This window comes from Panthera pardus, unplaced genomic scaffold (genome assembly GCF_024362965.1).
Source record: "Panthera pardus isolate Hobbes unplaced genomic scaffold, ASM2436296v1 HiC_scaffold_25, whole genome shotgun sequence".
NCBI lineage: Eukaryota > Metazoa > Chordata > Mammalia > Carnivora > Felidae > Panthera > Panthera pardus.
Window position 1 is genome coordinate 89,247,763 of NW_026526821.1, and position 21,195 is coordinate 89,268,957.

Consider the following 21,195-nt stretch of genomic DNA (forward strand, 5'->3'; position numbering starts at 1 on the left):
CAGGTATGATGTTTATTCTTCTTAGAAAATCACATTGTCAGGGAGCATACAGAGCAGTTTTACTCCTTTCTTTCCAGTCTTCGTGGCTTTGTTTCTTTTTCTTACCTAATACACTGGCTAGGACATTCAGTATAATATCAAGTAGAAGTAGTAAGAGCAGACATCTTGTGGATTTAGTTTTTCATCAAGTGTGATATTACCTGTAAAGTTTTAATAGATGATCTTTATCAGATTAAGGATATCCTCTTTTGTTGTTAGTTTGCTATGAGTTTTTATTATGAGTGGGAATTGAATTTTGTCAAGTGCTTTTAATGCTTTATTGAGGTGATCATATGTGTATTCTCCTGTTTTCATCGACGTGAATTACATTGATTAGATTTTGAATGTTAAATTTTATCTTATATTATTGGGATAAATATAAACTTTTTTGTATTTATTACTGAATTCAATTTGCTAACATTGGTCTTTAATTTTTTTTTTAGTTTATTTGAGAGAGAGAGAGAGAGAGAGAGGACATGAGTGGGGAGGGAAAGAGAGGGAGAGAGAGAATCCCAAGCAGGCTCCACACTGACAGCATGGAACCAGATGTGGGGTTTGACCTCACGAACCATGACATCATGGCTGGAGCAGAAATCAAGAGTCAAGAGGCTTAATCAACTGAGCCACCCAGCCACCCCTAGGGGTCTATAATCTTTTTGATTACAGAGCTATGGTGGCTTCCAAAAAAGAAAAATTGGGAAATATTCACTCTTTCATCATTTTCTGAAAGAGTATGTGTCAGATTGGTGTTGTTTGAATTAAATCTACCATATTGCATTTTGTTTTCTATTTGTGTCATCTGGTTTTTGTCCCTTCTTTCCTGCCATCCTTTGTATTAATCATGCATCTTTTATTACTCTGTCTTATTTTCCTTATTGGCTTTTTTATATACATATTTATTTTTTTGATAAATGGGTTGGATCCCGCTCCAAATTTGGTTTAGATATGTAGGGTTTTTACATTTTTCACACCAAGAGGATTTGAGAGGAAGTTTATTATTCACATAGGGACTCCTGGGGAGAGCTGGGTGGGCACAAACAGGTCCAGGCCATCTTGGGCAGAATGAGTGGATGGGCTTATAGTGGCTAGGAAGTAGAACTGGGAAAAGGGTTCTGTGTATGGGAGGTTTACATTTTCTGTTGGTGCCAAAGAAGGAGGTACTCACATTCAGGCTTTCTTACCAGCCTGTTCAGATGTAGGGCCATAAGTGATACTTAAAAAGAAGTCAGTAGTGAAACATCAAAAATGGAGTCAGACTTCATTACAGTACATGTTATAGAGATTACCATATTCACCCTTAATTTATATATTATCCTTAATTGCTACCTAACATTTTATTTTTACATCTATGTAAAATATCTATGGAGATATTTGCCTATAATTTTCTTTTCTTGTAATATCTTTTGGTATGAGCATTGGGCTGACCTCATAAATATATTGGGATACTTTGAAAGAGTTTGTCTAAGATTGGTATTCTTTCTTTCTTAGGTATTGGGCAGAATTCACCAGTGAATCCATCATGGCCTGGAGTTTTTATTATAGATTCAATTTATTTAATAGATATGACTATGTAAATTTGCTTTAGTTTTAAAATTTTTTAAAGTAATTTTTTCTATTTTAACTTGTCAAAATTTGTTGACATGAGTTATTTTCATAGTATCTTACCCTTTCAGTTTCTCAATCTGTAGTGATATTAACTTTTTTATTTCTGATATTGGTAATTTTCGTTTCCTCTTTTTTTACTTAATTGCTCTCTCTGGGGGTTAAACGATTTGGGTTTTGTTGATCCTCTAGTGTATGTTTTCTTTTTAAGGGTTTTGCTACTATGTTTATTTTTTTCCTTCTGTTTTGGATTTTAACCTAATGGTCTTTTTCTACCTTCTGAGAATATACAGGTTTTTTTCATATTCATTAATGTTTAGCCTTTTCCTTATACAGACAGATTTTTATGTAGTTTCTCATCCTCATCTTTGTTCTAAGTATTTTCTCATTTTTTTCTTTCTAAAGTTTTATTTACATTCTAGTTAGTTAACATACAGTGCAATATTAGTTTCAGGAATAGAATTCAGGATGTGAGGGTGATCTGGCTGCGACATCTGTCACCGCATTGATTGCCGGGGTTGATTCGGCTGATCTGGCTGGCTAGGCGGGTGGCCCCTTCCTCCCTCACCACTCCATGTGTGTCCCTCCCGAAGCTGCCGCTTGGTGGAAGAGGACGACCTTCCCTGATAGAGGAGGACCATTCTTCGGTCAAGGGTATACGAGTAGCTGCACTCCCCTGCTAGAACCTCCAAACAAGCTCTCAGGAATAGAATTCAGTGATTCATCGCTTATGTACAAAACCCAGTGCTTATAACAAGTGCCCTCCTTAATACCATCACCCATCTAATCCATCCCCCACTCGCCTCCCTCTAAATATTTTCTCATTTCTGTTATAGTTTGTTGTTGTTGTTCTATGGGTTATATAGACATGTGTTTTTTTTAATAAATGTTCATTTATTTTGAGAGACATATATACATATATATAGAGAGAGATAGCAAGAGCGAGCACGTGTGTGCTAGCAAGCAGGGGAGGGGCAGGAAGGGGGAGAGAGAGAATCCCAAGCAGGCTCCATGCTGTCAGCACAGAGCCTGACGTGAGCCTTGATCCCATGAACCATAAGATCACAACCTGAGCCGAAAGCAAGAGTTGGACGCTTAACCGACTGAGCCACCCAGGCACCCTGAGATGTGTTTCTTAATTTCCAGTTATATGGGAACTTTCTAATTATTGCTTGTTTCTAGTTAGTTCCATTGTGGTCACTGAGATTGTATTCTGAATGATTTCAGTATATTTAAACTTATTATAATTGCTTCATGTTATGGTATATTTTTATTTTTAAAATAAATATTTTATTTTTAAAATAAATATTTTATTTTTATTTTTATTTTATTATGGTATATTTTGATCAACTGTCATGTTGAAATCTTTATTTTTACTGAATTGTTATCTGCTTTAGCATCTGACAATATTACGTTAATATCTCCTTTTTTTCATCCTTAACCATTTGGGAGTAAGTTTTTGACATGCTGCCCATCACTATATCATTTCCTATATGAAAGAACATTTTCCTACATAACCCCAATAAAGCCATAAAAATCAGGAAATTAACATCAGTGCTGTATTTTATTATTATTATTATTTTTTAATGTTTATTTATTTTTGAGACAGAGAGAAACAGAGCGTGAGCAGGGGAAGGGCAGAGAGAGAGGGAGACAGAATCCAAAGTAGGCTCCAGGATCTGAGCTGTCAGTACTGAGCCCTGTGCGGGGCTCAAACTCATAAACTGCGAGATCATGACCTGAGCTGAAGTCAGACACTTAACTGACTGAGCCACCCAGGCACCCCAACATCAGTGCTGTATTACAGATACTATTCAGGCTTTCTGGTTGTTCCCATAAGGATTTTTATAACAAGAGGAGGCAGTTCAAAATCACATGTTTCATTTAGTTGTCATGGCTCTAATTCTTTTCTAGAACATTGCTTTAGTCTTTCCTTCACTTTCTTGACCTTTGGGAGATTACAGATCATTTATTTTGTAGAATGTTTTTCGATTTGGATTTCTTTGATATTTCCTCATGATTAGGTTTGGGTTATGTATTTTTGGCAAGAATATGACAGTTGTGACATTCAGTTCTCATGATATTTTATCAGATGTTGCATAATTTTCATTTGTCGCACTGACAACTATACATTAATTACTTAATAAGGTTTTGGCTGCTAGTTTCCTTCACTGGAAAGTTACTCTTTTCCCCTTTGTAATTAAGTCTCTTGTGGAAAGTACTATGAAATTATGTAACTATCTCATTCCTTTGTAAACTTTGAGTTTGTTTATTATATCCATATAGAAGCATGCTTTCTTATTTCATTCAGTGGGTCTTTTTTACTTTTTACTTTAAAAATATATAGACTCACAAGAGATTACAAAAATAGTTTAGAGAGTCCCAGGTACCCATCACTCAATGTAATATCTTACATAACTTTAGTACATTATCAAAACCAGGAAATTGACATTAATACAGTACAAATAGCTAGACTATAGACCTTCATCTGATTTTATCAGTTTTTGCATGCACTTGTTTTTAAATGTATATATGTATAATTCTGTGAAATTTAATCACATGGATTCATATAACCACTACCCTAATCAAGATACAGAGTTCTGTCATCACAAAGGAATTCCCTCTTACTTGTCCCTTTACAGTCACACTATTGTGCCCTGCCCCTTGCCTTCTTTAACCCCTGCAAACCAGTGATCTGTTTTTCTACTGTATGCTTTTGTCATTTGGAGAAGGTTCTATAAATGGAGTCATATAGCATATAACCTTTTGAGATGAGCTCTCTTTACTTAGCCCACTGACCTAGAGATCCATCTGGGTTATTGTATGTATCAATATTTCTTTTTATTGCTAAGTAGTATTCAAATGTATGAATATATCACAGCTTATTCTGTAGAAGGACATTTGATTGTTGCTAGGTTTTTACTACTGCTGATATAGCTGCTGTGAAAATCCATGTACTTATTTTTACATGAACGTAAGTTTTATTTCTCTAGGACAGTGACTGTCAACCAGGGGTGATTTTGTCCCACGGAGACATTTGGCAATATCTGAAGACATTTTTGATTGTCACAACTAGGAAAGAATTTTCTATTGGCATCAGGACTGCTGATGATAAGATCCTAGAATACACTGGACAGTCCCCACAAGGAATTACTTGGTTCAAAATGTCTGTTAGCTCCAAGGTTGAGAATCTCTGCTGTAGGATAAATGCCCAGGAGTGTGATTGTTGGGTTGTATAATGAGTATATGTATATTTTGTAAGAAACAGCCTAATTATTTTTCAAAGTGGTTGTACCATTTTACATTTCTACTAGCAAAGTATGAGGGATCCAGTTTCTCTGTATCCTTATCAGCTTTTGGTACTCCCAATATTTTTTATTTTAGCCATCCTAATAAGTATATAGGGGTATTCCCTGTCATTCTGATTTGCATGTCCCTAAAAGGCTAATAATGATGATGAACATTTTTTCATGTGCTTGTTTTCCATCTGTATATTTTCTTTGATGAAGTGTGTTCAAGTTGTTTTGCCAGTTTCTAATTGCACTGTTGTGTTTTTTAACTGATTAATTTAGATTTTATATCTGTTCTGGATACATGTTTTTTGTTGGATATGAGATTTGCAAATATTTTGCATGGTAAAAAATCATATTTTCTTATTACGTTTAACGTTACTATTGTAATTTGTTTTCATTCTGAAAATGTCACTGATCTGATGGCCTGTGGCAGCCCCTTCAGGCAGGCTTCTGTATGCATTTTACATGTCTCTGTTATCTTTTGGACATATCTTTGTTTCTGGCACAAGAAGATATTTCAGGCTCATCTTGTACTTTGCCATCCTCTGAAATTGGCCATTTCTCCAAGGATCCTGGTTTCTTCTAGTGGAAGGTGATATTTAGAAGCCAAGATTTGAGCACTAGGTGTACATATGGCTATTGGACTGCTCCCAGCCCTCGCAGTGGATATGTGCATGCACACACACACACACACACACACACACACTAATTTGCATTTATTTTTTCTTTATCTATTAAAAACCATAAGCTCACACCAGTATATGGAGTTCTAAATGAATTTCATTTTACTTTTTTTCTCTTTCTGTATTTGTAACTCCCTTATCCAATAGTGAGAAACCTCACTTCCTATGTGTTTTATGTCTTTATTTGGTCAGTCTCCCATTCTATAATCAATGTCCCATCTCTTCTGCCGTCTTCTTCCCAACCAGGATTCTGACTCACTACTTGGATTCTGACCCTCCATTCAGGCTACCTTTTTGTGTGGTTGTGCTTCTCCCCCTGCTTGGGCTTTGACACTCCATGCTAGACTACCCCTCAACATGGATAACCTCCCCACAATTTGGTCTCTGACTCTCTCCCCACCCCCCCACCCCCATCACAATGCTCACCCCATTCATATAGATAACCTTTCTCACCCGCTTTAGCCTCTGACTCCCCATGCTGGACTACCTCTTCACATGGGTGTCATCCTTATCCTACTTGGGCTTTTGATTTCTCACCGTGGGCCTCTCTGCTTGGGTGTTTTATTCTGTTCAGGATCTGGCTCAAGATGTAGACACCCTCCTTACCCTGGCTCTAATAACCCAGGCCAGACTACCTTTCCTTACTCTGCTTGATCTCTGACTACCAAACTGGGCCACCTTCCATCCCTGGATGACACCCTTCTTCTGTAGGGGATCCGATTTCCCAATCCAGACTGCCTCTCCATGAAGATATTTTCTATACTCTGCTCCAGATCTTCCACTCTATGTCAGGCTGCCCTACCCTAGAGACACCTTCCGCATTCTGCTTGGGATCATCCCACATGCCAAGCTGGATCTGTGTCTCCATGGAAACTGTCCTCATCCTGATCAGGCTCTGATACTGTATACCAGGCCACACCTGCACAGAGATTCTCTTCTTGCCCTGATTGGCTTACGATACCCTGTGTTACACTACTCTTTAATCCGGGCACTCTCCTCAGAACTAATGTTCTGATACCTTACTCTGGGGTACTGTTGCCTTACCCCATGTAGGTGCCTACCTTATTTTGTTCATCTAATAGCTTTAAAATGTAATTGTTCTGGAAAGTGTAATTGTTCAGGAAGGAAAAGATAAAAGGAAGGGGAGAATTAAAAAAATGATGTTTAAATTCTAGTTAGTTAACATACAGTGCAGTATTGGTTTTAGTGATTCATCACTTACTTATAATACCCAGTGCTCATCACAGCAAGTACCCTCCTTAGTGCACATCACCCATCCCTCCCATCCCCCACACACCTCCCTCCATCAACCCTCAGTTCTCGTTCATTAAGAGTCTCTTTTTGTTCCCCCTCGTCTCTTTTGTTTGTTTGTTCCCCCTGGTCTCTTTTTTCCCCCTCTTCTTATATAGTCATCTGTTTTATCTTCTTAAATTCCACATATGAGTGAAATTATATTGGTAGTTGCCTTTCTCTGCCTGACTTAATTCACTTAGCATAATAAACTCTAGCTCCATCCACAATGTTGCGTATGGCAAGATTTCATTCTTTTTGATGGCTGAGTAGTATTCCATTGTATGTATGTATATATATATATATATATATATATATACACACACACACACACACACACCACATCTTCTTTATCCATCATCATTCAGTGGACAATGGGGCTTTTTCCATTGTTTGACTATTGTTGATAATGCTGCTGTGAACATTGAGGTACATGTACCCCTTTGAATCTGAATCTGTATCTTTGTGTCCTGTGGGCAAATACCTAGTAGTGCTTACAAGATTGGAGGGTAGGTCTACTTTTAACTTTTTAAGGCACCTCCATACTGTTGCCCAGAGTGGCTGCATCAGTTTGCATTCCCACCAGCAGTCCAAGAGGGTTCCCCTTTCTCTGCATCCTTGCCAACACCTGTTGTTTCTTGTGTTTTTAATTTTAGCCATTCTGACAGGTGTGAGGTAGTATCTCCATGGTTTTGATTTGTATTTCCCTTATGATGAGTGATGTTGAGCATCTTATGTGTCTGTTAGCCATCTGGATGTCTTCTTTGAAAAAGTGTCTATTCATGTCTTCTGCCCATTTCTTCACTGGATTATTTGTTCTTTATAGATTTTGGATACCAACCCTTTATCAGATAGGTCATTTGCAAATATCTTCTGCCATTGTATCAGTTACCTTTTAGTTTTGTTGATTATTTCCTTTGCTGTGCAGAAGCTTTTTAATCTTGATGAAGTCCCAGTAGTTCATGTTTGCTTTTGTTTGTCTTGCCTTTGGTGGCTTGTCTAGTAATAAGTTGCTATGGCCAAGATCAGAAGTTGCTGCCTGTGTTATCCTCTAGGATTTTGATGGTTTCCTGGCTCACGTTTAGGTCTTTCATCCATTTTGAATTTATTTTTGTGTATGGTGTAAGAAAGTGGTCCAGTTTCATTCTTCTGCATGTTGCTATCCACTTTCCCCAACCATTTGTTGAAGAGACTTGTCTTTTTTTCCCCTTGGATATTCTTTCCTGCTTCCGTGCAGGAAGCATTTCTCGGTTTTCTGTTCTATTCCCTTGATCTGTGTCTCGTTTTGTGCATCCTACTGTCTTAATGACTACAGCTTGGTAATACAGCTTGAAGTCTGGAAATATGATGTCTCCAGCTTTGCTTTGCTTTTTCAGGATTGTTTTAGCTATTTGAGGTCTTTTCTGGTTCCATATAAATTTTAGGATTGTTTGTTCTAGCTCTGTGAAAAATACTGTCGGTATTTTGATAGGGAGTGCATTAAATGTGTAGATTGTTTTGGGTAGTATAGACTTTAAAAATATCTGTTCTTCCAGTCTATGAGCATGAAATGTTTTTCCATTTTTTTGTGTCCTCTTGAATTTCTTTCTTAAGTAAGTAGTTTTCAGAATACAGATCTTTTACCTCTTTGGTTTATTCATAGGTATCCTACAGTTTTTAGTATAATTATAAATGGGATCGATTCCTTGATTTCCTTTCCTGCTGCTTTATTATTGTTGTAGAGAAATGCAACCAATTTCTGTAGATTTTATGGCTTTGCTGAATTCATGTATTCGTTCTAGCTTACATTTCTTTTCTACATTTTTTAAAATTACCACAGGACATTTTTGTTGCTTGCTTATTCCATTTCATGCATATGAAATATAGAACATAGAGGTATATGTGAAAAGCTGCATATGTGTGTGTGTGTATGTACTTGTATAAATTATACACAGACACACACAGAGACTTTAAGTGCCTTCCTTCTTTCCTGTACGTCTGTACTATGTTGGGTTTTATTTGAGCGTAAAAAAAAAATTATTTTAGTTTTTCCTGAGGTCTGCTGGGAATCTGTTCTGGGCGTTTTTGTTTTGTTTTGTTTTTGTCTACATTTGATTCTGAAAATTAGATTCTAATTTTCTGTTAAGATTCCCTATATTTTTATCTATTTAATCTTCCATACTTTGATCTCTCAATGTACTCACAGTCATTTTAAAGTCCTTTCTGCACTAATTCCAGTATCTGAATCCTTTGTAAATCAGCTTTTCTTGTTTTTTCTCTCAATTTTTAGTCACTTTTTCCTTCTTGGCAGATTCTGTAACTTTTTATTATGTACTGGATGTTGTGAATTAAAACATTATAAAGACTGAAGGTGGTGTTACTTTCCACCAAAAGGATTTGCCCTTTCCTCTGTTAATCATACAAAATGAGAAGAAAGAGAGAAATTGCCAGAGAAGATGGCAGCGTAGGAGGACGCTGGGCTCACCTCGTCCTGCTGATCACTTAGATTCCACCTACACCTGCCTCAATAACCCAGAAAACCATCAGAAGATGAGCAGTATGGACTTTCCGGAGCCAAGTGTAGACAAGAGGCCCACGGAAGAGGGTAGGAAGGGCAGAGAGGCGGTGCGCTACACAGACTGGTGGGAGGGAGCCGGGGCAGTGGAGGGGCAGCTGGCCTGGCAAGGCGAAATCCCTGAGTCTGGCTTGCAAAAGCGGGGGGGTGGGGGGGCAGACTGCATGAGTTCTGACAGCCAGTGGGATTTAACATCTGGAACGTTATAAGTCAACAGCTCTGCTCGGAGAGCGGAAGGGTGAGGGGACAACGGGAGGGAGAGTTGTTGAGCCCTGGAAGACAGAGCTCAGCTCGGTGGGGAACAAAGGCTCTGGCCAGCGCCATGTCCCTCTCCCATCTCCCAGCTGAAATCCCAAAGGGAACCAGTTCATCGAACTTGCTGGCACCACGCAAACACCCAACGCTGTGCTTCTGTGGATCCATCCCTCCGATGGGGCGACCTCCCTCCCGGTGCTGCAGGGCCCCTCCTGCAGGGGACCGCCGACTGCAAAGTGAGCTAGAGCCTGCCCCTCCCACCCCTGTGCACCTTGCAGATCCACCCCGGCTAATATGCCAGATCCCATCAAACCAGCACCACAAGCCTGGCAGTGTGCAAGTAGCCCAGACAGGGGCCACACCACTGCACAGTGAGTCCTGCCCCTGGGAGCGGGGACGATAAAGGTACACACCAGTCTGACTGTGGCCCCACCCACCAACACAAGTTACTCCAGACAGCACAGGGAAAGTGCCCTGCAGTTCTGGGCCACCCCAGGGACTATCCAAAATGACGAAATGGAAGAATTCTCCTCAAAAGAAACTTCGGAAAGTAGAGACAGCTAACGAATTGATCAAAAATGATTTAAGCAATATAACAGAACATGAATTTAGAATAATAGTCATAAAATTAATCACTGGTTTGAAAAAAGTATAGAGGACAGCAGAGAATCTGTTGCTACAGAAATCAAGGGACTATAGCTAAAAAATGCTATAAATGAGGTGCAAAATAAAATGGAGGTGACCACAGCTCGGATTGAAGAGGCAGAGGAGAGAATAGGTGAATTAGAAGATAAAATTATGGAAAAAGAGGAAGCTGAGAAAAAGAGAGATAAAAAACTCCTGGAGTATGAGGGGAGAATTAGAGAACTAAGTGATGCAATCAAACCTAACAATATCTGTATAATAGGAATTCCAGAAGAGGAAGAGAGAGAGAAAGGGGCTGAAGGTATACTTGAACAAATCATAGCTGAGAACTTCCCTAATCTGGGTAAGGAAAAAGGCATTGAAATCCAAAAGGCACAGAGAACTCCCTTCAGACGGAACTTGAATCGATCTTCTGCACGACATATCATAGTGAAATTGACAAAATCAAGGATAAAGAGAAAATTCTGAAAGCAGCTAGGGATAAACATGCTCTAACGTATAAAGGGAGATCGATAAGACTAGTGACAGACCTATCTAATGAAACTTGGCAGGCCAGACAGGAATGGCAGGGAATGTTCAATGTGATGAACAGAAAAAATATGCAGCCAAGAATCCTTTATCCAGCAAGTCTGTCATTCAGAATAGAAGGGAAGATAAAGGTCTTCCCAAACAAACAAAAACTGAAGGAATTCATCACCACTAAACCAGCCCTACAAGAGATCCTAAGGGGGATTCTGTGAGTGAAATGGATCAGATGGACTTGACAGATATATTTAGAACTCTGCATTCCAAAGCAACAGAATATAGTTTCTTCTGGAGTGCACATGGAACCTTCTCCAAGATAGATCACATACTGGGTTACAAAACAGCCCTTCATAAGTATACAAGAATTGAGATCATACCATGCACACTTTCAGACCACAATGCTATGAAGCTTGAAATCAACCACAGGAAAAAGTCTGGAAAACCTCCAAAAGCATGGAGGTTAAAGAACACCCTACTAAAAAATGAATGGATCAACCAGGCAGTTAGAGAAGAAATTAAAAAATATATGGAAACAAATGAAAATGAAAATACAACAGTCCAAAGGCTTTGGGACGCAGAGAAGGCAGTCCTGAGAGGAAAATACATTGTAATCCAGGCCTATCTCAAGAAACAAGAAAAATCCCCAATACAAAATCTAACAGCACACCTAAAGGAAATAGAAGCAGAACAGCAAAGACAGCCTAAACCCAGAAGAAGAAGAGAAATAATAAAGATCAGAGCAGAAATAAACAATATAGAATCTAAAAAAACTGTAGAGCAGATCAATGAAATCAAGAGTTGGTTTTTTGAAAAAAATAAACAAAATTGATAAACCTCTAGCCAGGCTTCTCAAAAAGAAAAGGGAGATGACCCAAATAGATAAAATCATGAATGAAAATGGAATTATTACAACCAGTCCCTCAGAAATACAAGCAATTATCAGGGAATACTATGAAAAATTATATGCCAACAAACTGGACAACCTGGAAGAAATGGAGAAATTCCTAAGCACCCACACACTTCCAAAACTCAAACAGCAAGAAATAGAAAGCTTGAACAGACCCATAACCAGCGAAGAAATTGAATCAGTTATCAAAACTCTCCCAACAAACAAGAGTCCAGGACCAGACGGCTTCCCAGGGGAGTTCTACCAGACGTTTAAAGCAGAGATAATACCTATCCTTCTCAAGCTGTTCCAAAAAATAAAGGGAAGGAAAACTTCCAGACTCATTCTATGAAGCCAGCCTTACTTTGATTCCTAAACCAGACAGAGACCCAGCAAAAAAAGAGAACTACAGGCCAATATCCCTGATGGATATGAATGCAAAAATTCTCAAGATACTAACAAATCGAATTCAACAGCATATTAAAAGAATTATTCACCATGATCAAGTGGGATTCATTCCTGGGCTGCAGGGCTAGTTCAACATTCACAAATCAATCAATGTGATACATCACATTAATAAAAGATAAGAACCATATGATCCTGTCAATCAATGCAGAAAAAGCATTTGACAAAATCAGCATCCTTTCTTAATAAAAACCCTGAAGAAAGTTGGGATAGAAGGAACATAATTAAATATCATAAAAGCCATTTATGAAAAGCCCACAGCTAATATCATCCTCAATGGGGAAAATCTGAGAGCTTTCCCCCTGAGATCAGGAACACGACAGGGATGTCCACTCTCACCACTGTTGTTTAACATAGTGTTGGAAGTGCTAGCATCAGCAATCCAGACAACAAAAGGAAATCAAAGGCATCAAAATTGGCAAAGATGAAGTTAAGCTTTCACTTTTTGCAGATGACATGATATTTTACATGGAAAACCTGATAGACTCCACCAGAAGTCTGCTAGAACTGATACATGAATTTAGCAAAGTCGCAGGATACAAAATTAATGTACAGAAATCAGTTGTACTCTTATACACTAACAATGAAGCAACAGAAAGACAAATAAAAAAACTGATCATATTTACAGTTGCACCAAGAAGCATAAAATACCTAGGAATAAACCTAACCAAAGATGTAAAAGATCTGTATGCTGAAAACTATAGAAAGCTTATGAAGGAAATTGAAGAAGATACAAAGGAATGGAAAAACATTCCGTGCTCATAGATTGGAAGAATAAATACTGTTAAAATGTCAATACTACCCAAAGCTATCTACACTCAATGCAATCCCAATCAAAATTGCACCAGCATTCTTCTCGAAGCTAGAACAAGCAATCCTAAAATTCATATGGAACCACAAAAGGCCCTGAATAGCCAAAGTAATTTTGAAGAAGACCAAAGCAGGATGCATCACAATCCCTGACTTTAGCCTCTACTACAAAGCTGTAATCATCAAGACAGCATGGTATTGGCACAAACACAGACACATAGACCAATGGAATAGAATGGAAACCCCAGAACTAGACCCACAAAAGTATGGCAAACTAATCTTTGACAAAACAGGAAAGAATATCCAATGGAAAAAAGACAGTCTCTTTAACAAATGGTGCTGAGAGAACTGCACAGAAACATGCAGAAGGATGAAACTAGACCACTTTCTTATACCATACACAAAAATAAATTCAAAATGGATGAAGAACCTGAATGTGAGACAGGAAACCATTAAAACCCTAGAGGAGAAAGCAGGAGAAAACCTCTCTGACCTCAGCCACAGCAATTTCTTACTTGACACATCCCCAAAGGCAAGGGAATTAAAAGCAAAAGTGAACTATTGGGACCTCATGAAGATAAAAAGCTTCTGCACTGCAAAGGAAACAATCAACAAAACTAAAAGGCAACCAACGGAATGGGAAAAGATATTTGTAAATGACATATCGGACAAAGGACTAGTATCCAAAATCTATAAAGAGCTCACCAAACTCCACACCCGAAAAACAAATAACCCAGTGAGGAAATGGGCAGAAAACATGAATAGACACTTCTCTAAAGAAGACATCCAGATGGCCAACAGGCACATGAAAAGATGCTCAACGTCACTCCTCATCAGGGAAATACAAATCAAAACCACACTCAGATACCACCTCACGCCAGTCAGAGAGGCTAAAATGAACAAATCAGGAGACTATAGATGCTGGCGAAGATGTGGAGAAATGGAAACCCTCTTGCACTGTTGGTGGGAATGCAAAGTGGTGCAGCCGCTCTGGAAAACAGTGTGGAGGTTCCTCAAAAAATTAAAAATAGATCTATCCTATGGCCCAGCAATAGCACTGCTAGGAATTTACCCAAGGGATACAGGAGTACTGATGCATAGGGGCACTTGTACCCCAATGTTTATAGCAGCAGTTTCAACAATAGCCAAATTATGGAAAGAGCCTCAATGTCCATCAACTGATGAATGGATAAAGAAATTGTAGTTTATATACATAATGGAATACTACTTGGCAATGAGAAAGAATGAAATATGGCCTTTTGTAGCAACGTGGTTGGAACTGGAGAGTGTTATGCTATGTGAAATAAGTCATACAGAGAAAGACAGATACCATATGTTTTCACTCTTATGTGGATCCTGAGAAACTTAACAGAAGACCATGGGGAAAGGGAAGGAAAAAAAAAAAGGTTAGGGAGGGAGGGAGCCAAAACATAAGAGACTGTTAAAAACTGAGAACAAACTGAGGGTTTGATGGGTGGTGGGAGGGAGGAGAGGGTGGGTGATGGGTATTGAGGAGGGCACCTTTGGGACTGAGCCCTGGGTGTTGTATGGAAACCAATTTGAGAATAAATTTCATATTTAAAAAAAATTAAAAAATAAAAAATAAATCCTAAAAAATGACTGATCACTTCAGTCATGTCAGGTATTTTACTGAGTAAGCAGTGGGATGAAGCTGTAGTTGACTCATTATGCTTTTGATTTTTCCTGATTTGTGGCCTTCCTGGATTTTTGCTTTAATCCTGACAGATCTTTGATTCTGCAGTAAGTAAATACAGTGAGATAGTGTCTCAGATGTTTGAGTTCTTCTGTTTAGACTCTCAGCCCTTGCAGGTTTGAATGTGGCAAATGTAAGGGCAGCCCAGCTATGTTGTAGTTACACTTTCTTTTTCATATATTTTTTTAATGTTTATTTATTTTTGAGAGAGAGACAGACAGAGCATGACTGGGGGGAGGGGCAAAGAGAGAGGGAGACACAGAATTCGAAGCAGGCTCCAGGCTCTGAGCTATCAGCATCAGCTATCAGCCTGACAGAGGGCTTGAACTCGTGAACTGCGAGATCATGGCCTGAGTCGAAGTCGGACGCCCAACTGACTGAGCCACCCAGGCACCTCTGTAGTTACACTTTCTTAATGGAAATTTGTCTCATAAGAACCCAAACATTGGAAGTGATTTTACTTTTTTTGGCTCAGCCCCTTTCTTGGGAATGGCACTTCTGGTTTTTTTCTCTCGAGTCTGGAATGTGTCCTCAGATTTGAAAGTTCTCTCACTCAGGCAGTAGTTATTTAGCTTCCTGCCTTCTTCAGGTTCAAAATTTGGCAAATGTCTTGAGGAGGAGACCTGATGTTTGTTAAAGGCCCCTCTGTCTAATGGGACTTGGTTTGTTATTAATGCCTTGACTATGAAGCAGAATGCACTCTGCTTCTCTGACTCAATTTCACATTCTCCCATACCATCCTGATACTAAGAAAATGTCCTGGGGGGAAATTGGCTTGGCATTTTGCTAGATTTCACTCCATGGTAGCCCATGAGTTCCTCAAAAGCTCTGGTGATTTCTCTTTCCACGGGGAGTATGTCTGCCTACACTCAGTCTCTGCCCATAATCTCCAAAATCCCTTCTCTAGCATATTAGATGATATTATTTCCTGATTGCTTCCATAGCTCTCTGATATCTTTTACCTGTGATTTTTATAATTTATTCAATTTTATTTCCTTGTTGTAACGGGAATGATGGCCTGTGGCTATGTACTGTATTCTACCTGGAAATGGAAGTCCTATTTAGGTTACCTTTAATTTCTCTAATGAATAGCTTCCTACTTAGAGTTCTTACATTTTTAATTATACTATTAGGTATTTGATATTTGTGATATTACAGATGGCATATTTTTTAGCCTTTGATTTTATAATTTTTCTGATACCAAAAGTGGATTTTTAAAAATTTCTATCTCCTATCTGGCAACTTTTCTAAAAATTTATATTTTAATTAGTTATGTTTAGATTGTTTTAGGTTTTCTGTGTACCTAATTATATAAAATATATATTATTATTTCTTCTTTCTTCTTTCTCCTTACTGGTAATGCCATTTAAGACCTTTACTAAAGTTGAACAGAAATGGTGAGAATTGACATCCTTATTTTGTTCCTAATCTAACAGTGAGCATTTTCTATATTTCAGTATGAATAGGATGGTTGCTCTAAAGTTTTTTGTGATTTCCCTTTGCTACGAGTTTTTATCATACATAATTCTTGAGCTTTATCAAATGCTTTATTTAGCTATACATTTTGTCTATTTTTTTGACGTGGTGAATCATATTGATTGATTTTTGAGTGTTAACTCACCTTACATTCCTGGAGTAAACCATCTTGGTATGAATTCGCATACATACAGCGTTTGGTTTTCTAATATTTTACTTAGTATTCTTGCTTGCATATTCATAAGGAAGATTGACCTATTATTTTCTTTTCTCATAATTTTCCTCTTCAGTTTTCCTATTCAATTGAATAGTAGACAGAGGGTAGAAATTCAAGGGTTCTTCTGTTTTGTAACACATTATTACTGTATCTAATACAGTATTAATACAGTATTACTCTGTTTTTAAAAAATATTTTTGAGTAAGTTTATTTTTTTTTAAGTTTATTTAAAGACAGAGAAAGCATGAGTCGGGGAGGGGCAGAGGGAGAGGAAGAGAAAATCCCAAGCAGGCTCTGCACTATCAGTCAAAGCCTCATGCAGGGCTACATCTCAGGAACTATGACATCATGGCCTGCGCTGAAATCAAGAGCTGGATGCGTAATAGACTGAGCCACCAGGTGCCCCTTGAGTACTTTTAGGTCTACAGAAAAGACAGACATAATAGAGTTCCCTGTACTCATCTGCCAGCTTTTCCTATTAACATTCTACATTACGGTTGTGAACATTAGTCAAAATTAAGAAGGCAACATTTGTACATTACCATTAACTACACGCCCAACTTTATTTATATTTCATATTTTTTCCATTGATGGCCTTTTTTTTGTTCCAGGACCCAGTTCAGTATTTACAATTCCCTTTAGATAGTTGTCATGTCTCTTTAGTCTTCTCTTTTCAATGACAGTGCCTCATTCCTTCCTTTTTTTCATGATTTTGACAGTTTTGACAAATATTGGTTAGATATTTTGTAGAATGTCCCTCAGTCTGGGTTTGGCTGATGTTTTTCACATGATTAGACTTGAATTAGGAGTTTTGGCAAAGAATACCGTAAGAAGGAAATACCCATTGCTTCACATCATAGCATAGAGAATGTGACATCTACATGACAACATTGGTGATATGACCCTTCATCACCATGGTGTTCGCTAGGTTTCTACACTATAAAGTTACTATTTATCCCTTTTTATTACTCTGTTCTTTGGAGTCCAGTTGCTTAATCCAGCCCATACTCAAAGGAGAAGGGAGAGATTAATCTTCACCTCCTTGGATGGGGAAGTATCTACATATATTATTTGGAATTCTGTAAACAAGATTTATCTTCTTTCATTTTGTGTTTATTCAGTAATTTCTTTATTCTGTTTTAATATTAATTCTCAAATCATAATACATAATTACAATTTTGAAAATCTCTGGTTCCCCCACTAACATAAACTTCTTCATGCAAGTCATTATTTCTTGTTTATTTTTGTACACTATGCATTTAATTTATAGTGGACTTCTAGTAATTTTTTGAAATGAATATATTTTTACTTCAACTGAAAAGTACTATTACTCAGCTAAATTATATGATAGCATTCTAAATTGAAGTTTAAAGTAGATTTTAAAATGAATAAAAGTAAACTCATGCACACTTGGATTATAAGTATCTCAGATGGCAAAGGGTACTGTAGAAATAACCATTTGAAGTTGATGTATCTCCACAAAATATTCCTTGAAGCTACCTTTGGAAAGAGATTACAGTATTTGATAAGCCACAGATATGACCTGCTGTGTCCTTTCTCTTTTTTGTTCAGACCGTCAGAGGAGATTAAGACCCCCCCATTTTCTGCCTTTTCTGAAAAATTATCATCTGATGCAGTCACTCAGATAACAACAGAAAGTCCAGGAAAAACCATGTTTTCATCTGAAATTTTTATTAATGCTGAAGATCATGGATTTGAAAGTCCAGAGCCCAGTACCCAGAACCTGAACAAAGTTCCTGTCAAGTTTGTGTCATCATCTTCAGTTCAACAGATTACTCATCCTCATGGCACAGATGGTAAGAGAATGTGATTACATTTTAGGTCATAATACCAACTTTTATATGCAGTGATCTCAGAAATTTGTGAGGAGGTCTTTCTAGTGAGAAAACGAAATTTTTGTTTTATGCATTAGGATCCAAGCGATTCTATCCGTCTTTTATTTACACAGCTATGAAGAGAGTGTGATTATGTTTTTGCCTTAATTTCTAGTGGAGTTACAACTTATGTGGAAGTTGGTGTGACTGGGTGGCTCAGTTGATTAAGTGTCTGACTCCTGGTTTCGGTTCAGGGCATGATCTCATGGTTTGTGAGTTCGAGCCCCACATTGGGCTCTGTGCTGGCAATGAAGAGCCTTCTTAGGATTCTCTCTCTCCCTCTCTCTCTGCCACTACCCCCACCTCAAAATAAATAAATAAACTTAAAAAAAAAAAAACTTATGTGGAACTCATGCTGCTTGCGATTGACATATTTTTATCTCATGATACTTATAATAATGCAAGTAGTTCATAAAAATTTAAAAACTGTGGAGGTCTAGTTTTAGGCTGGCAGGTGAATTATTGGCATTTTGTATTATATTAAATGTTACATATAATACAATGTTAAATAGTAGCAAAAATATATAATAGTACAAATACAATACCAATCTGTTTCTTATAAAATAATGACCAAAGACCTAGGTTGGCTTGCTGTCTTCAAAACATGGATCCCACAGTTACCTTGGATTCACCACCACAATCAGCTAGAAGGGACAGAAAAAGCATAGAGAAGCACTTGTGGAGGCACCTGGGTGGCTCAGTTGGTTAAGCATCCAACCCAATGGATTGGCTCAGGTCACGCTCTCACGGTGTTCCGGTTCAAGCCCTATGTCAGGCTCTGGGCTGACAGCGTGGAGCCTGCTTGGAGTCTCTCACTCCCTCTTTCTCTGCCCCTCCTCTGCTCTCTTTCTCTCTCAAAATAAATAAATAAACTTTAAAAAGAGAGAGAAGCACACGTACTAGGCCTAAAAGTGGCTCAGATCATTTTCTCGTAGCTAGGAATAGTTTAGCTGTGTTTTTCAGGATGAAGAGTGGATTTTGATGAATAGCTAGCAGTCTCTACCATAAGGTCTACATTTAGAGTGTTTATATTGCTGTTGTCACAGTGATATTTCAATAGTGCTTATACTTTATAACATTCGAATTAGAGTGTTATTTTCTTTTTCAGACCAATAACAGGAAAATTAACAATTAAGTTTCCGTTCTTCCCTCAAATGAGGGTGGGAACTTTAAGTTACTAATTTTAAAGTATTTAATAGTTAGCACAGGTCTACTCAAAATGTTACTGTAAGTTTTTCTCCTTATGCAAAAAGGTTATCTATCTGTAGATAAAGATGGGATACACCTAAATAATGAAAGAGAATTTCTTGGTTCAGCATTTAACTTTCAGTGAATTTAATTTCAACAAGTACATTTATATGTTAAGATGGTTATACTTCTTAAACATTTTCATTGTGAAAAAAATGCCCCCCAAATCTACAGTTTAATAAATATCACAAAGAACACCTTTCTGTCTATATCAGTTACCTAGTACTACAGTGATACTATTAAACAACCTTGAAAATCTCAGTGCTTTATAACAATAAACATTTGCTTTTTTCACTCATGGACTTTGTGAGTCAATTGGAGTTTGGCTTTAGGCTACAGAAATGGTTTGGGTCTGTTCCATATGCCTTGTTCTGAAACCAAGGCTAATGAGAAATACGTACTTTGGGTTATGTTGTTCTCATGGTGGTGGGAGAAGCACAAGAGGGGAAATCCAACTGTGAGAGTGTGGTTTAAACTTCTGCTCACATCAAATGCATACATTTATATAGAGACCATAATTTATGGTTTAACCTTTGTATACAGGACCTGGAAGGATTCCTTTAAAGGATTAATATTATTGGATTACTAATAAAATATTATGTTTAATACTGTGGATTTAAAAGTAAAATTTTGTGGGTTTTTTTTTGTATGAAAACATTTCAAATTTCAAAGAAACGTATGTTAAACACATGACTATGTGGTCACTATTCTGAATTTCAAAATTCAGAATAATATACTATATGTTTATATTTGGTTTGTTTTCAAAATTTTTGAAGAAATTTATTTTATAGTTGAAGTTTCTTTTTTACTCTTCTCCAGTCTTTTTATTCTTTCCCAACAGCAACCATTATTTGCTTTGTAGTCACTTCTTCTCTTATAGGCAGGCAGCACAAAGTAACCTTAAAACTATTGCATCCAAACATAAAATTGTCAAGAATTTTGAAAAGACACTTATTGGTCTCAGAATTCTCCATCTCCCTAGGAGAGCCATGTTTGCTCTGGGTCCATTGTAATTCTGCCCAGTTGTCTTTTGCAGCTGTATTTCACCGAAATACAACTTTAACCACCACTACCCAATGTTATATACACTGGTAGAGGAAGAAAATTAATCAGTGTTCTAACAATAATGAAAACAGCAATAACCAGATAGAAGTGAAGGCTACAGCGTATTTTTCCTGTTGTTTAAATTTTTCCCTTCTCTTGACTTCACAGAAACAAAAACATGTATAAAGAAAAAAAAAAAAAAACCTCCTCTACAATAATTAAATTATTACATTGGTACAGACATTTTAGATAACATTTTTGTAGTTAGTGTTTTTAAAAACAAAACTTTATAAACGGTATAATTTTTCACTCTATAATCAGAGAAGTTATCTGAGATGGGGCAGCAGGGGAGAAATGGGTATGCTATAACCAGGAAAATCTTTATTCACAGAATTCTTTATAATTGAAAATTTAACTCATCTTAAATTTTCAATATTAGGAGAAGGGATACATACATTTAACCTGTAGTATAGCCATATAAAATGTAAAGACAGGAAATAAAATGAATGTTTTATTATAAATGCAGAGTAGAAACACTGAATTCCACATTTTTA

At 37.4% G+C, this 21,195-nt stretch overlaps 1 protein-coding gene across 5 annotated transcripts in view; it reads left to right on the plus strand.

The window, feature by feature from the left end:
- ALMS1 (ALMS1 centrosome and basal body associated protein) overlaps positions 1-21,195 on the plus strand; it is a 216,879-nt gene that overhangs the window by 105,194 nt on the left and 90,490 nt on the right. For all 5 annotated transcript variants that reach the window (XM_053890824.1, XM_053890826.1, XM_053890825.1 and 2 more), the window contains one exon: positions 18,027-18,271. In XM_053890824.1, coding sequence (XP_053746799.1) covers positions 18,027-18,271 — 245 coding nt within the window. The remainder of the gene's footprint in view (positions 1-18,026; positions 18,272-21,195) is intronic.